At 41.6% G+C, this 17,575-nt stretch overlaps 1 protein-coding gene across 5 annotated transcripts in view; it reads left to right on the top strand.

The window, feature by feature from the left end:
* Positions 1 to 17,575, top strand: part of THSD4 (thrombospondin type 1 domain containing 4) — a 691,564-nt gene that overhangs the window by 628,537 nt on the left and 45,452 nt on the right. For all 5 annotated transcript variants that reach the window (XM_077123893.1, XM_077123894.1, XM_077123895.1 and 2 more), the window contains 4 exons: positions 429 to 558; positions 1,398 to 1,602; positions 3,306 to 3,479; positions 10,561 to 10,734. In XM_077123893.1, coding sequence (XP_076980008.1) covers positions 429 to 558; positions 1,398 to 1,602; positions 3,306 to 3,479; positions 10,561 to 10,734 — 683 coding nt within the window. The remainder of the gene's footprint in view (positions 1 to 428; positions 559 to 1,397; positions 1,603 to 3,305; positions 3,480 to 10,560; positions 10,735 to 17,575) is intronic.

The raw sequence follows: 17,575 nt of genomic DNA, 5'->3' as shown, positions 1-17,575 counted from the left end.
ACACCAGTCTTACTGGATTTAGGGCCTATGCTATGCCAGGATGACCTCATCTTAACTAATTACATCTCCAGAGACCCTGTATCCTACTAAACTCACTCTCTAAGGTTCCGGGAGGACATGGATTTCGAGCTGACCCTACTCAACCTACAACATCTGCCTTTGAACACGCTTAGACCTTGCCTACAAAGGCAGAAGCCATGTCTTACTCTTCTTTGCACCCTCCCCCATCCCCCAGGGCCTAGCACAACTCTTGTGTAGGGGTTATAAACTCAGGAAAGGAGGGGCGTGCTGGAATCTTTCTCCTGATCCATGCCCTCTCTGCAGATCAGGACACCAGCACCCGAAGCTCCCTCCCTGTGCATCTCCCCCTGTAGCCCAACATCCAGGGGTCTGGGACCACCCTTCAGACAGTCTCTGTGTCGTTGCAGGATCACAGTACCCCATTTTCCGCTGTGTGAACAGAAACACTCATGAAGAGGTTCCTGAGAGCTACTGTGACCCCGGCATGAAGCCCACCCCCGAGGAGGAGCCCTGCAACATCTTCCCTTGCCCAGCCTTGTAAGACGCCACTCTGTCGTGTGGTCTTTCTCGGGTCCCTTCTGGTTGCTTATGAATAGGAATTTAGGAACAGATATAATTTTTTTAAACTCAATCTAAATCTAATTTAGAAACATGAGACTTTGTGCATGAAATGCAGTCTGTTTAGCAAGCATAGCTCTCCAGGGTTGATGTAGGGGGCTGTTACTTCAGCACACCAGCACTCCCAGGAAGCCCACCCTTTGGTAAATTGGAACAATTAGATGTTAGCCTGGTAAGGAAAACAAACAGGGAAACACAACTATATTCCAGAGCTGTGTGCAGGGAGAGGCTAAGAAAAGTCACAAATATACCTGCCTGGAGGAGTTAAGACAGACCTTGGGCTGGTTGCTGAATGATAAAAAGAGACTTCCAGAAGAATAGAGGGAAAGGGTCCTAGAAGCATCTTATTTAACTAATTAATGACCAAGGAGAATGACAAAAGAGGCTATGTGGAACCTGTCTGTAAATAGCTAGTGAAAAATAAAGAATGCTAGAATAAGCTTTCTAAGTTAGTTCCAAAACAGGTTATGTTCTACACAGCAATGAAACCAACCTTTGGGGTTATTTTCTCTGCTGGACAAAAGTCATTTGCACCTTCTCAGTTTTCCAAAAGTTCATAGTCTGGGCCCTCACTTTGGTAAATAGTATGTCGAGCAATGTTACCTTCCCCGAAAGAGTCCGAGGACCGTTTGGCAGGCCTTTAAGCAGTGCTCTAGTACAGTGATCATAATGGCTCTGTGCAAGTTTGCTGGGCCTGGTGTGCCCTTCCTGTTGACACAAGGTGATCTTTTCCTCGCTCTTTCTCACTCCTGAGCCAGCTGGGACATTGGAGAATGGTCTGAGTGCAGCAAAACCTGTGGCCTGGGCATGCAGCACCGCCAGGTCCTGTGCCGCCAGGTGTACGCCAACCGCAGCCTGACCGTGCAGCCCTACCGCTGCCAGCACCTGGAGAAGCCGGAGACCACCAGCACCTGCCAGCTCAAGATCTGCAGTGAGTGGCAGATCCGGACGGACTGGACCTCGGTATGGCAGGGCAGACAGCTGGCTGTGGAACACCCTCTTCAAGACCCCCCCACCACCACCACTACCATCCCACTGAGACCTGAGATGGGACAAGCCTGGGGTTTCCAGGAGGGAACTTATTCTGTGGGATCCTGGATGGTCTTTTCTGCAAACCACAGGATGTGCCCTTAGCTTGGCAGCTGCAATGCAAAGCTTATTGGTGGGGGTTTCCTTTAATCCACTCAGGCTTTGCAGTGAGCCCCTGCTGTGCCCTAACCCAGGTGTCTGTGATCTATGCAGCCCGTGCCCTTGAAAAATGTTCAAAATCCTCACTGCTCAAAGTATGGTCCACCAACAAGCAGCATCACCCAGAGCTTGTTAGAAATGTAGCATCTCAGACCCCAGCCCCGGCCCTACTGAATCTGCATTTTATCATGATCCCCATATAGTCTTGAATTTGTATAAAAGTTTGGGGGATCCTGCTCTAAAACACAATTTTCTCACTTTTGATGGATACCATTTGCCCACCTAATATTAGGTTATGACCCCTGAGGAATTTTCTAGTCTGTTCCCAACATCTCTTTCTGGTTCTATTTCATATGTTCCCATATCCTAAGTCCCAGTCATACCTGTTTCTCTTCACCAAACACCTGGCACACTCCTTGCTTCTCTGTCCTTGTTGATACTGTTTCCTCTCCCTGTCTTCAAACAGTTCCTTCTGGTGAGCTCCTATGCAGTCTGCAAGGGCCACTTCAGGAGTTCTTGCCTCTGGTGAACTCATCTCCTCCCCAGCCCACTCCCCATTCCTTTTGCTGACTGAGATGTGCTTTGACAGTTTGTCTGCCAGGGCACCCCACTACCCCACGACCCCCGAAGGTGAGGTTTTTTTGAGAGCTGATTTCAGGGCTTCTTCATTGCTCAATCGCCATCAGTCTCTGGCATATGCAGTTTAATGTCTTAGAATTTTATTAATCTTTTTCTTTCAGAGAAATACAAAATTATATTGTGTGGTCATCCAAACGATGCTAAATTCCATGACTGCTAAATTTCATGCCAAAGTCTTAGAATGGTCATATACCATCTCTGAGTAAAGACCTTCAAAAACCAAGCAAGTGAGGTTGGGAGACCTGAGGCCCCACCCAATCTGACGGCTTTCAGCTAGACCCACAGGTGTGAGGGGCCACGAGTACCTCGATATTAATAACAGTACAAGAACCAAGTGTATGTTTCCTTTGTTACAAAAGTTACAGTGCAGTCACAGGTAACCTTATGATAAGACCACTCTTTTTCATTGTATCCTGTGATGCTTTCTTGCTATTCTTAGTGTTAACAAAAGAGATTACATTCACATTAATCTGCATCACCCACGACCGGCTCTTTGGGGGAATCCACGGGAGACTTGTGTGTGGTCATCCATCTCCTGGATCATGGTGGGAAGACTGTTGGCAGCTGTGATAGAACCAGCTCCTTCCAGTCTTCCTCTCCCATTTTATAGATGACAAAATTGAGGCCCAGTGGAGCAAAGGAGGTAAGACATCTAAGAAGGGCTTAAAGAAAGGGACTGTAAAGTTGTCTGGGGGCTCAGGTGCTGTCCCAGGTGGTTACGTGCATTGCAGGGGCCTCGCCACCCATGTGGCGGGCAACAAAATACAAGGTATTGTAACAGCCTTTGTTCTCAGAGCCAAAGCTGCCCACCCTGGTGACGTAAGCGTGCTGTGTTTCAGTGTTCGGTGCCCTGCGGAGTGGGACAGAGGACGCGAGATGTCAAGTGTGTGAGCAACATCGGGGATGTGGTGGATGATGAGGAATGCAACATGAAGCTCCGGCCGAATGACATTGAGAACTGCGACATGGGACCCTGTGCCAAGAGCTGGTTCCTCACCGAGTGGAGTGAAAGGGTGAGCTTGGCGAGGGACCCAGGGGGAATCAGAGACCAGGGCTCTGCTGGCCCAGTGGGCAGGAGCTGTATGCCCCCAGAGGCTAAAAACCAAGGGCAAGTTCTGAATTTGGAGTAAAGGTCCCAGAGATAATTTATCGTAGGCCTTCTATCCTCATGTGAGGACTGAAGGGCTCTAACATGTAGGAGTGGGTGTGGAAAACTGTGTTCCTTAGTACATGAACATTAAATCACGAAATCGTAAATTGAGACTCATAGTTCAGTACTAACCAGGTAGTTACCTGTATACAAGAGAAACTAGTAATTGATTGAAATCAGGATTTATGTATGAGAAAAAGGAAGGAAAGGAGAAAGAATAATAAATTTAGCTTTACTTTTCTTGTGGGAGCTGATGATTAGCTGGAAACGGGAGAGGCCAGTCGAGGTATTCTTCCCGGGGCAGCTGGAACAGTCATCAGACATACAGTTTCTCTGGTTTCTGGATTCTTCAGAAGACCTTGAAAATTTAACTGGGATGAACTTGTGGCCAGCTGTCTCTGACTTTAGCACCACCTCTCAGGCCATGTCTGCACCATTCCCTCATCAAAATTCCTCCCACGCAAATGTAACCCGATGTCTCTGGGTGCCTTGCCCAAGTGCAGACTCTTGAGTCGTCAGGCATGGAGAAGGTGGCTCAAGACTCTCTGCATTTCTAACCAGCTCCCAGATGATACCAAGGCCACTGCCTGCAACCCACACTTTGAGCACATGAGTCACTACAGAAGGTAGAGAAGATAGGCCAAGAGTGTAGACTCTTAGGAGACAGTATTTAGTTCATGAGGTCCCCTCTGTCAGGTGAACAACAATGCAATATCTCAAGCTCCAAGAAGTAAATGTTCACACAATTCAGGGACGTTTGTCAGCAGACACATGCCCTTATGGCTGTGTCAGCAATTCCGACTGGTCAATGTCCATTCTGAATGGTCGGTGTCCCTGATGGGCCAATTAGTAAGCATTTCAAACTTCACCCCTACAAGCATCTGCACAGGTTTCAGCATCTTCCATGTTGAAAGATGATGCCCTTTAATTGCATCCCACTCCTCACAATAGCAGCCTATATCCTGGTGGCAGTGGGGTGAGGGCGGGGGGGATTGTCAGGAAAAAGGAAGAGGAACATACATTGGTAGGAAAAGCTGGAGTAATTTACTCCTCTTGTGTGTCTCCCATGTTTACTTAGCAGTAAAATTCTACATGTAACTTGTCCAAGTAATTCCACACTCGCCATTTTCGTTCCAATAATGACTTATAAGTACATGCAGGGGAAGGTAAATTTGCTTTGTATTTTAACATGAGTACTTGCTGGATCAAGCCCTTGGCTTGAAATTCCAAATAAAGCAAAGAATGAGCTTTTTTTTCCTTCTATTTACAGAACTTTTTTTGTTCTTTCTGGAAAAGACATGTTAAGCCATGTAAATTTGGTGCAATGATGTAAACAAAATAATTGTGCTTTATCTGCCCCCCCCACCCCAACTGAAACAGATCATTGTTCCTAAATGGTTATGCTTATTTTACAGTAGAAAGAGGATACCCTTGGGATTAAGGAAAGATCGTTGGTTTTGGTGTCATTTCCTCTCTGCTGCAAGCCACTGACTCTCCGAGCCTCAGTTTGCTCATGTGCAGCATTGTTGACTGAGTATTAAGGAGTAAACACACCTGAAAGCACCTAGTGTCTGAGACACCATATTTTTTTCTCTTTTTTTTGTTTTCTTTACTTAATTTGATTTTTCTTTACTCTCTGCTCTGAAAAGTTTCTGTCCAAGGCATGTGTTGAATTTTAAGCTGCATAGGCAGAACAATGCTTTAAATATTCCCTAGTTTGAGTCTTAGTTGTTGCCTAATAACATAATGGGGAATAGAGCTTGAGGCCATGTTTTTGTCCTTGGGACTTAAGTGAGTCTCTTGTAGACAGCATATCTATCTATATGTTATTTTAATCCATTCTGCCAACCTGTGTCTTTTGATTAGGGAATTTAATCCATTAACATTTAATGTTGTTATTGTAAAGGCAGTACTTCAGCTATTTTTTCTTTTGGATTTTGTCTGTCATGTCTTATTTTTCTCTCTCTCTTTTTACCCTGTTAGATAACCTTCCTGCTCATCTTCATTTGTACACTCATCTCCAAACCTCTCTCTCCGTCTTTTCCTATCTACCTGTAGTGCTTCCATTAGTATTTCTTGTAGAGTAGGTCTTGTTCACGAACTCTCTCAGTGACTGTTTATCTGTAGATATTTTAAACTTTCCCTCATTTTTGAAGGACATTTTTGCCAGATATAGAATTCTTAGATGGCAGTTTTCTCTTTCAGTATCTTAAATATATCATACCACTGCCTCCTCACCTCCGTGGTTTCTGCTAAATGATCTGCACTTAGTCTTATCAAGCTTCCCCTGTATGTGATGGATCACTTTTCTCTTGTTTTCAGAATTCTGTCTTTGCCATTTGACAATCTGATTATTAAGTGTCTTGGAGTAGGTCTATTCAGATCTGTTTTGTTTGGGGTACACTGCTTCTTGGACCTGTAATTTTACATCTTTTATGAAAGTTGGGAAATTTTCAGAGATCATTTCCTTCATTATTCTTTCTGCTCCTTTTCTATTCTCTTTTCCTTCTGGGGCACCCATAACATGTATATTTATGTGCTTCATTTGACATCCAGTTCCCTGAGACCCTACTCAAATTTTTACTGATTTTTTTGTTGTTGTTGTTGTTTTGTGTGTAGGATTTCAGCTGTTTCTATCTTCTGTGTCACTAAATCTTTCTTCTTCCTCTTCAAATCTGTTGTATGTCTCCACTGTGTTTTTCATCTCATCTGTTATGGCTTTCATTCCCATACATTCTGCCATCTGTTTTTTTCAGGCTTTCAAGTTCTTTTGTGTAGACACCCTGTGTCGTCTTTATATCTTCCCATGTCTTTTGCCACATTTCCCTTCCACTCGTTGATTTGATTTATATTTGTTTGAACGTCTTTAACTGTTGTTTCACCTCCTTTATCTCAGTTGAGGTATTAGTTTGTTCCTTTGGTTAGGCCCTGTCTTCGTGCTTCCTGGTATCATTCATGGGGTTTTATACAGGTGTCTAGGCATCTGATTTTCTTGCTTAGTTTATTCTGGAGGGCATTATTCTCTCATTTACCTGGGGTTTTCTTGTCGATTGTCTTTGTTCTCTGTTGGCCTCTTCTGCCAGCCAGTTGTCGGATTGGTTCTTTCCCCCGCTAGTCTCCCCTAAAAGCCGGGTGTCCATACCTCTCTGCCTCATGGATGAAGGGGTAGACACTGGCACTACAGCAAGGTCCCTGTTTGTGGGTAAAACAAGTCTGCTGTCTCCTAATGGTACTGTTTTGCTCTGGCCTGCAAGGCCTGGATTTGTTTTAAGACACTGCTTTGACAGTTGGGTCAAAAGTATTTCTCAGCCAAAGTAAGGGCAGATTCCTATGCAGTGGTTCTAGACCAGCTCCCATAGCCCTGGGATATTATCTGGAAAGGCTCTGCAAAGCCCTTCAATATCCTTGCACTTTCTGGTCTGCCCAGCAGATGGCGATGTTCAATAACTTAATCATCCTCAGAATCTTTTTACATTCCCAGCCCAGACTTCCTCTGATCAAGCAAGGCTGGAACTGTAGAGTTACTGTGCACTCACTTTGACAGCCAAAATCAGATTCAATGTGGGGGTTTTTATTTGTGGCATAAGACTCCCCAAGCTGTCCCAGTTTTCAGCTGTCAGCCAAGCAAGGATCTTGCTGCTTATTGCTGTTGCCCTCAGGGGTAGGAGAAGGGCTTTTGGACCCGGGGCTGGAAATACAGTTTCTGTCCACATTTTCTCAGACTCTTTGTTTCTCACTTACCTGGGCCTTGAAATGTCCTCCCTTGTCCCCTGGGTCTGCATGTGGTGGGAGGATTTATATTCTGTGCCCCCAGTGGGAGGGATCCCAGGTGCTGTTCTTCGTGCCCTTCCTGTGCTGTGTGAGACCAAGTGATGGGGAGGGAGGGCACCAACAGGTCTGAGATGGAAATTTCCTACCTGATATTTTTCTTTCTTCAATTCGGTATATGTATTATCCTTCCTGCAGTGTGTATCTTCCTCCAGAGTTCTGAACAATTTGGAATTGGCCTTTTTATATGTCGAATCTCTGGGGAGAGATTTTCAGGAGCTGTTTATGTTGCCAAGTTGCGACCATTACCCTTTCTTTGGTTCTTAACACTCTTCTTTTAAATTCAGCTCATGGGGGATATAGGGAAACTTTCCCAGACATGTGTGCATTATTTGATTTGAAAAAACTGTTAGGTTCTCAAATAGAAATTACTAGGAAGGAAATATCCTTAGGGTTTGAAACATGAGATAACTGGCATTGATTTACCATATAGCTTCAGGAGACTTTAAATATCTCATTTTTAGAATCAAGAAAGAAACCAGATAATATGTATCCAAAACAAAAAAAAAACTTTTCAGCCTAAAATATTCCAATTATTGTAACAAAGGAAACTTTTTCAACTTAAGTGACATTCTTTTTCTCAAATTTCTAATTTGAGCACGTCATGAAAGTGTTTGAGTCTTTTGCTCTGGGGGTGGTTTCCTTACTGGGGATTCAGACCCAGCTCTGCAGTGCTCATGTAAATGTTGGATTACTCATACCAGGCTGTGATTGGACAAGTTATTAGAATCCTTTTGAAAAACAATGTTGCATGCCTACCTAAGAACCTAAAACTATTCAAACCCATTCACTTAACAAAATCCCCTTCTAGTAATTTATCCCAGAGAAATAACTTAGCAGAGAAATTTAAAAATAAGATGAAGACTATGCATGAAGATATTCTCTCTCGTGTGATCTTATTAGCTAGAAATTAGGAAAAGCTTGTATTTGCAAAAATAATGGAATGCCTAAGTAAAGTATGGTACCGTCATATGGACAAAATGTCATGCAAGCATTAAAAGTGAAAAAAAAACAGTGTAAAATTATAAGTCTGCTATAATTACAAGTCCAAAAAAAGTATATGTAAACAGATAAGGACTAGACAGGGGTGTATAAAGATGAAAATAGAAGTTTTCATAGGCAAATGAAATTATATTTTCCCTTTTTCCCAAAATGTAAATTAAATTTAAAATTTCCTTGGTTTTGATCTTTTTAAACCATAAGGTTGGTGGAAAATCAACTATGGACTCTGTGTGTAAGAGAAGAACAGAAACCCCTAGAATGGGCTGCAGTTGTTCCCTAAAGGGCCACTTCTAGGATTGGAAGATGCTGTTAAGAGATGAGAAAGGGAGCACTGAAGTCCACATTCATTTATTCCACCAATACTCATGGATTCTCCCAGGGGCAAGGCACTGACATGGGCACTGAAAAGAATTCAAAGATGATTCAGTAGTCCCTATCCTTGCCAAGTCAACCTCTATAAAGAAGAAGCAAGCAGGGCACAATTATGAAACAAAGGAAGCAAGGCGAGAGTATAGTGCCATGAGAATTCCGAGGCTGAAAGAATATATCTAATTGTCCAATCAAGGAAGTTTTCACAGAGCTGAGTCTTAAAGGATGTTGATGAGTCCAGGTGAAAGGAAGAACCTTCCAGGCAGAGGGAGCAGCCTCAGCAAGGGTTGGCACTGGAACTAGTTGGTGTGATTAGGGACTCGTGGCCATTCTGGCTCTGTCCAGCCTGGAATTGGTGGAATAGAACAACTTGAAATTCATATGAAAGGATGGGTAATTGGGACCGCATTGTAGGAAACCTTTCACGCCAGTTGGAGACTATACACCAATTTTGTTAGTAATGGGCAGGCATCAGAGGGATTTTTAGCATGGAGGTCCCAACCCCCGGAAGCCCCTGGCATTAGGACATCTAGTGAGGCAGAATAACAGGCTGCAATCATGTCCAGTGGAGAAGATATAGCGGGCATTGGAAACCATGAGCCCCAAAAGGAACAAGACAGATAAGAGAAACGTGGCTAAACTAGACTCTGACGGTTGACTCTATTGATACTAGAAGCAAGAAGGCAGAAGAGGAGTCAGCTTTCAAATCTGGGTGAAAACATGAATACAAAATGGAAAAATCAACAGGAGGAGTGGGTGTCTGGGTTTTTTAAAACATACTGGATGTGAGGTATCTGTGGGATACCCAGATGAAGATGTCCAGAAGAGGTCTGAAGATATTGGATGAGATGCAAAATAAGGCAACATCCCGAAGTATTTCAGTACAAAAGGAAACGCTCTTTAGTGAGCTTTGTGTTATGACTCAGGAATGTTTTTACTATGCCCTAGGGGACAACAGAATGTGACTGGAGTTGAGAAATCACTAAAAGTGGAACATCTGTCTACTAACTAGTTATGCAGCTTTAAGTGAAAGCTTCACCCATGAGCCTCAATTTCTCTCTTAAAGTGGGGATACAGAACTAACCCTATAGGCCCCTTATACCATTTATGGAGCCCTTTCTGTGTGCAAAGCACAATAGTTGTTATCTGTAATCCTGCCAGGAAGGAGCATGTCCCTTTGTCAGTGGTCCAGATGGGCAGGCAAAAGGTGCGAAGGGCTGGGTCCCTTGCTCCCGGCCACATGGCTAGCAGGCATCAATGTGTGCCAAGCTGTCCCTCTATGCCAGGCTGCCTCCCATACTCTGGGGCTGTGGCTCTAAGGACTGGAACCATCTGCCCTGATATAGGGTGCATGTTGAAATAACAGTTCAGTTCCCTCTTTTCCCAGACCAGCAGGCAGACATGGGCCTACGCTTTCGTGCACTCATTCTACTGCTGCCGAATATAATTTCAAAAGTGAAAGCCAGGATAGTCTGACAAGTATCAGTGTATCTATGGCAACAGTGGGACAGAATATTTGGATTTAAGACCGTCCCAGAAAAGCCAAGGCAAGGGACTGCCATACAGACATCCCATAACAGAGTGGGGTGGAAAATAACTGGGTAAAGTGTGAGAAGTCATCAGTGAGCCTGGGGGATAGAGCTGGTAGGAAAACAAGATGTTCAGTATTTCTTTGCATCATTTGAAATTGACAGCAGAGCCTTCTGGGAGCCTCCCCTCTAACGCGGCCTCCTCCTGTCTCACAGTGCTCGGCAGAGTGCGGGGCCGGAGTGCGGACACGCTCGGTGGTGTGCATGACCAACCACGTCAGCAGCCTGCCCCTGGAGGGCTGTGGGAACAACCGGCCAGCAGAGGCCACCCCTTGTGACAACGGGCCCTGCACAGGCAAGGTAGAGTGGTTTGCTGGAAGCTGGAGCCAGGTGAGTGGTCAGAATGGGGCGTGTTTGTCTGTCCCGGGCAAGGGGCTGCAGCGCAGAAGGCTTAGGGACCAGGGCTTGGTGCCAGATGTTCCAGGCGGAACCCCAGCTCTGCCACCTACCTGTGACCCTGCAGAAGCTATTTGTGCTCTTGGAGCTTACTTCTTATGCATCTGCTATGTGCTACTCTAGACACTTGGGCTACATCAGTGAACAGATCCAATATCGCTGCCCTCAGGGAGCTTTTGGAAGCTCAGTTTCCTTCTCTGTGAAATGCTGGCAATAAAAGCCACCTTAGATTATTTTGAAGAGAAATGAGCTAATGTACTTAAAAATATTTACAAAAGTACCTGACATATAATAAATACACAGTAAATAGTAACTGCTACTGGTACTATTATTGTCTTCTTAAAGCCAATCTTGTCTGTATTTCACAGTATCAGAAGCAGAAATAGAAAAAGTTGGGGTTGTTCATAATAAAGGATAGATAATATTGAATACCTTAATAAAAGAAGATAATTAACTGATCAGTTCATTGGTCCCTCGTTCCAAATTTGAACATGAACCCCCTAAGAAAATGGGAAAAAATTATTCATTCTTTGCTGCCCTGTTATAATTACTATCAGCATTTGAGTTATTGGGCCATTTAGCATTTGACTTCCAGGTCTGGCTGATTCTCTGAGGACTTTTTGGCTGATAATCATAATTTACACGTTATCAAGACCTCTGGGTCTAAATAGAATTCTTTTCAATTTTAAACAGCTTTAAAAACAAACCCTGAAAAAGTGGACTGTCTTACCCTTGTAAATTGATAGGACCCCTTTGGGAAGCAATTTGGGCAATAATAGTCAAGAGCCATAAAAATGTTCATTTATCTTAACCTAGTCACCTGACTCCTGGGCATTCATTTTAAAGAAATGATTAACAGACAAGAAAATGTTTTTTCCACTAGAGATGTTCATGAAGTAGGATGGTTAGGGATATTGTGATATATCATAATAAAATTATGCCTAAAAACGAGGACAATTAGAAAGATGTAGAAAGTGCTTATGACATATTGGCAAGTGAAAAATTATATGAAAATAGATGAATACTAACTTCAACTATATATAAAGAGGTTTTTAAAAATATATAAACAGCATAGGGAAATGTTTTCATTTAAGATTTCCTTTAATGTTTTTATATTCTACCTATAAAATATAGAAAATTGAGAAAGAAGGAGAATTCAAGTACTTCCAATGCTACTGCAGTGAATATGAGTTAGATACACTTAACAACTGAACCCAGCTCTGCTGGGAGTAATTTAACCTCTCTGAGCCTCCGTTTCCTTTTACATAAAATGAGAAACATAATACCAGCTTCTTAGAATTCTTAAGAGGTTTTCATGAAGCAATTTGTGTACAACCTGGTCATTCCCTGAAACTTCAGGTATTTATGTGACACCTGAGACTCAGAGTTAGAGCTCTGGAGCGATGAAAGTCAGCAGTACCCCATACAGCAGCTGTTTAAAAAGTTGAAAAAGAGATCCAACTAGAGATATGAATGAAGCTGATCTGGATAGGACTAAGGTAAATCAGAATACAAGGTAAAGAATGATATGGTCCATATTTTGAAACTTCAACTTCTATGTGAGACCAAAGGGAGAGATGTTTATTTGGTGCAAAATTTATATTTTGAGTAGTGCATTATCTAATTTAAGTTGTATGATCAGTTTATTCAAACATCATAATTACATGGAATCTTAAATAGGACATGAGATCCTATTTGGTTTGTTCAGGTTAGTGTGATGCCCTGATATATCCCAGAGTAATTTGGGCAGAGAATAAAAAAGTATTTGTGAAATCCCCTTGGGGAACTGGGAAGAATAGAGAAAATATTAAATTTCCCCTTCTGGGGAATTCCTGATATTCTCACAAGCAGTGGGGACAACCAATTCAATAGGCTGAACCCTCAATCTCCGGGTGCACCCCTATGAAATGTTATTCCTTCAAAGGAGAAGCTAAGCCAACCTATAATTATGCCTAAGAGTCACCCCCAGAGAACCTCTTTTGTGACTCAGATGGGGCCTCTCTCTCCAAGCCAATTCAGCAGGTGAACTGACTGCCCACCCCTACATGGGACATGACTCCCAAGATTATAAATCTCCCCGGCAACATGGGACAGGACTCCTGGGATGATTGAGAGGGCCTTCTTATTGAAAAAGGGAAAGAGAAATGAGACAAAATAAAGTGTCAGTGGCTGAGAGATTTCAAACAGAGTCAAGTGGTTATCCTGGGTTAATTCTTATGTGTTGTATAGATATCCTTTTTTAGTTTATGGTGTATTGGAGTGGCTAGAGGGAAGTACGTGAAACTGTTGAACTGTATTCCAGTAGCCTTGATTCTCAAAGACAATTGTATAATATACAGCTCTTATGGTGTGAACATGTGATTGTGAAAACCTTGTGGCTGAGACTCCTTTGATCCAGGGTATGGTCAGATGAGTAAAAAAAACAAAAATAAGGATAAAGAATAAATAATAAGGTGAGATAGGTAAAAAAAAATGGGTAGATTAAAATGAGAGGGAGGGGTAAGTGGTATGGGATGTATGAGTTTTTTCTTTTTTCTTTTTCTGGAGTGATGCAGATGTTCTAAAAATGATCATGGTGATGAATACTATGTGATGATATTGTGAGCCATTGACTGTATACTTTGGATATACTGTACAGTGTACGAAGATATCTCAATAAAAATATTTTTAAAAAAGGTTTTCTTGAGCTGCTGTAAATCAAGAGGGTTACCCATTGCTTGGGTCATAGGAAGTAGTTAATAAATATTAACTGTCTTTTATCTGTGCTTCTTATTTTTACTGCCACTGTTTCTGTCTTATTATTGGTAATAAAACACTTACAACCAAAACTACAAAGGGAATGCAGAATTAAACTATGTGTCTGCCATTCTCAGAAAAGGAAAGAGGAACAGGACTCAGTGTCTTTCTTGCTTGTGTACCTCCTATAGACTTTAGATAGCAGCTCAGAGAACTGAGTCTGGGTAGAACCCTTGTAAAGGCAGCTTTTATTTCTACTAAAGACTGGAAACAAGGGCTATATTGTCTTCTCATCCAAAAGGTCCAGAACATCACTGAAAGTGGGCAAGGTATTGATTCTGGAGTGATAATGATGCTGGAGCCTGCTGGTACCTTCCTACCCTGGGAATTTGACTTTACTCCCAAGGAAAATTAAATACAGCATGCTTATTTATTGAAAGATAAGTCTGAAAATTAGCTGACAAATAAGTTATGAGCTCAGATGCTACCCATGGCTACGTTGAGGCTTCTGGAGAAGCCAGCCTGAGAGAAAGAGACTGAAGGCCAGAGAGAAACAGAGACAAGAGAGTTTCTGGCTTCAAAGTCTTTCTGATTCTACCAAGGAAAAAAAGACATTCATTTTCTCCTGCTCCTCAGGTCCCCTAAACCTAACTGAGAAAGTGTCAAGCCTTTTTTTACTCTAGAGGCAAAATTGCACAATTTTTATTCATAAGGTATTATGCCCAGTCTATTACTCATTTCATTGTCTTAAGGCATCAGGAGCAACTATCCTGTCTGCTTCTGTCTCTGGATCTCATATTTCCTCACTGGTGTCTGAACAGGCATCTTCATTCTCATCTAGTTTTAGATCATTGATCCATTAAATTGCAACTGCCAGAATGCTTTAGGTGCAGAAATATTCATGACTGTTGTCACTTCTCATTAAATGAGAACTATTAAATATCACTTTTTGCCTTCTATGCTTTTCTGTCTGAATTGTGTTTTATCAGATATTTACATTACTCCATCTGATTTCTCATTGTTGATTTTAACCTGAAATATCTTCGTCAATTTCTTTATTTTTAACCTTACTGTGTATTTCTTTAAGGGGTGTCTTTTGTGTATAAAACTGATTTTTTTCTTTTACCCAATCTGCAAGTCTCTGTCTTTTAAGGTTTAACTTTTAACCATTCACATTTACTGTAATCACTTACCTGTTTGTACTTTTTTCCAGTTACCTTAGTTTGTGTTTTCTATTACCATACATTCTTGTTTATTTCCTCCTTCCTTTCCATGCATTTAATTAGATTGTTCAGGTTTTTAAAATTTTTTAATTTAATTAATTTCTGTTTTCCTTCTGATATTTTAGAAATTGAAAGTCTATTTTAATTTTCTAGTGATAACACAAATTTTTAACACACTTTTATGTTTCTATCAGTGTCAAATTATCAGTAACCACATTCTGCCCTAAAAGAAAACAGAAGTCAAACATCTCCTTTTATTTATCTCCCTTCTTTCTCCTCTACCTAGACGACCTATAACAAGATATGGAAATCTTCCAGAGTTACCTCCAGATTAATATGAATTGATTTTATAGAATAAAAAATTGTTGTTTTAAAAATGCTTTTTTCCCAAAGCCTTTTTTATTGAGATATAGCTCATATATCCTAAAAGTCACCCTTTTCTTAATGCAATATTGTTGATATATATATTCAATATACAATCCATCCAGTGTACATAATCAGTAATTCACAGCATCATCACATATTTGTGAATACATCACTGCAATAAATTTTAGAACACTTTCATTACTCAAAAAAATCTATAAAAATATATAATTTTGATCCTTGTCAAAAATTGTTTATATATTGAAGGGTCTATTTCTGAACTCTCAGTTTGATTCCATTGGTCAATATGACCGTCTTTATGCCAGTACCATGCTGTTTTGACTACTGTGGTTTTATAATATGCTTTAAAGTGAAGATGTATGAGTCCTACCATTTCATTCTACCTTTTCAAGATGTTTTTGGCTTTTTGAGGTCCCTTACTCTTCCAAATAAATTTGATAATTAGCTTTTCAATTTCAGCAGAGTAAGCAATTGGAATTTTTAATGGCATTGCATTGACTCTGTGGATCAATTTAGGTAGAACTGATATCTTAATGATATTTAGCCTTCCAGCCCATAAACATGGAGTATCTCTCCATTTATTCAGGTCTTCTTTGATGTTTTTTAGCAACGTTTTGCAGGTTTCTGTGTATAGGTCCTTTACAACTTTGGTTAAGTTTATTCCTAGACATTTGATTCTTTTAGTTGCTGTCTAAATGGAATTTTTTTCTGGATTACCTCCTTGGGTAGTGCACTGCTAGTGTATAGAAACACTACTAATTTTTGTGTGTTGCTCTTCTATCCCACCACTTTGCTGAACTCCTTTATTGGTTCTAATAGCTTTGTTATAGTTTGGGGGGAACTTTCCTAATATAGGACCATGTCATCTGTAAATAGTGAAAATTTTACTTCTTCCTTTCTGATTTCTTCTTCTTAACTATTTACTCTAGCTTATATTAGAACTTCTGATATAATGTTGGATATCAGTGGTGAGAGTGGGCATCTGCGTCTTGTTCCTAATAGTAGATGGGGTTAATTTCATTCTGTAGATATGTGCTTTATTTTTCCCATTTTTACTTTTGTATCAAGTCTAGTACAAAGAGTTTCAGCTGTGGGAATTACCTGCATTTCATTAGGTAGTAGATTCTATAAAGTCTGTAACAGTTTATGAATTATGGATTATAACATTTTTAATTAAAAAAAAATTGAGAATAGGGGAAGACATCAAGATGGTGGAGTATGGCAGACCTGGTGAATGCTGCCCTCTGTAAGAAACAGCAAAAAACAGACACAATCCAACAGAATCAATTCCCCCAAAATTCTGTAAAATAATTAAGAATAGACAATAGCTTGCGAATTCTGAATCAGGAAGAAGAGAACATAAAAATGGTAGGAAAGCCATAGGACAAGTTTATCAGGACCCTTCTCCTCACTCAGTTTCTGCACAGAAGTTTGTGTGACTCACAGTGACATGGTGGTCTGTGCAGGTTCCTGAAGCCTGATTATTGATGCACCTAAATTAAAATATTGGATATTGTACACCAGCCCAAACTGGGTCTGTGGAAGCCTGATTCAAGGTATGTGTCTGATTACCTAACCCAGAATTTACCCAGGGCAGAGAAGCAGCATGGAAAGGTGGGCCAAAGCCAGTGCAGGAAGATGGAAAAGAGTGGGAGGGGAGCAAAGCTGATGATGGCCACTTGGGGCCTGGGTTGAAAGGGTGTGATTGACACAAAGCATACAGCCCTTGGCCCCAGGAAGAGAAGCTGGAGAGAGAGATGCCTTTTCTGGAAGAAAAACAGGTACATATACTAGGGAATTCGTGAAAGCATCATGCATGCCCAGGGCAAGAAGCATCTTAAAACAACAAAAGAAGAACCTAACTGTTCACCATGGGCAGATCTGTTGGTTCCAGGCAACTGGAGCATTGAAGAAAAACTGCAACACTGAGTCATTCTACTCTAAAACCCTGGGGAAAGCGGAAAATCTGATTTCCAGAGTTAACACATCTTCAAATGCCCACACTTCAACAAAAGATTATAAGACATACAAAGAAATGGAAAGAGACGGCCCATTCAAAGGAACAAAACAAAATGACAGAGCAAGGACTTCCAGGGCAGATGGCTGAGTATAGAGCTACGGGACTAATTCCTTCCACCAAAACAACTATCAAACAGGCAGGAACCATCTGAAACAACGATTTTGAAACCCCAGAGGGCAGGAGAACACTGTACAGCATCCAGGGAAGAGGGGGAGGAAGATGCTGCTAAATTACAGTCAAGAGTTGTAAATGCTGGGCGGGCCACAGTGGCTCAGCAGGTAGGAATGCTTGCCTGCAATGCCAGAGGACCTGGGTTCGTTTCCCAGTGCCTGCCCATGTGAAAAAAAAAAAAAGAGAGAGAGAGTTGTAAATCCTCTCTCAGCACAGCGGCTATCTGCGTCCATCCCTCACT

The sequence above is a fragment of the Tamandua tetradactyla genome, chromosome 12 (assembly GCF_023851605.1).
Source record: "Tamandua tetradactyla isolate mTamTet1 chromosome 12, mTamTet1.pri, whole genome shotgun sequence".
NCBI classification, from domain to species: Eukaryota; Metazoa; Chordata; class Mammalia; order Pilosa; family Myrmecophagidae; genus Tamandua; species Tamandua tetradactyla.
The sequence above is the reverse complement of the archived record's forward strand: the minus strand, read 5'-3'. Positions and strand labels throughout refer to the sequence as shown.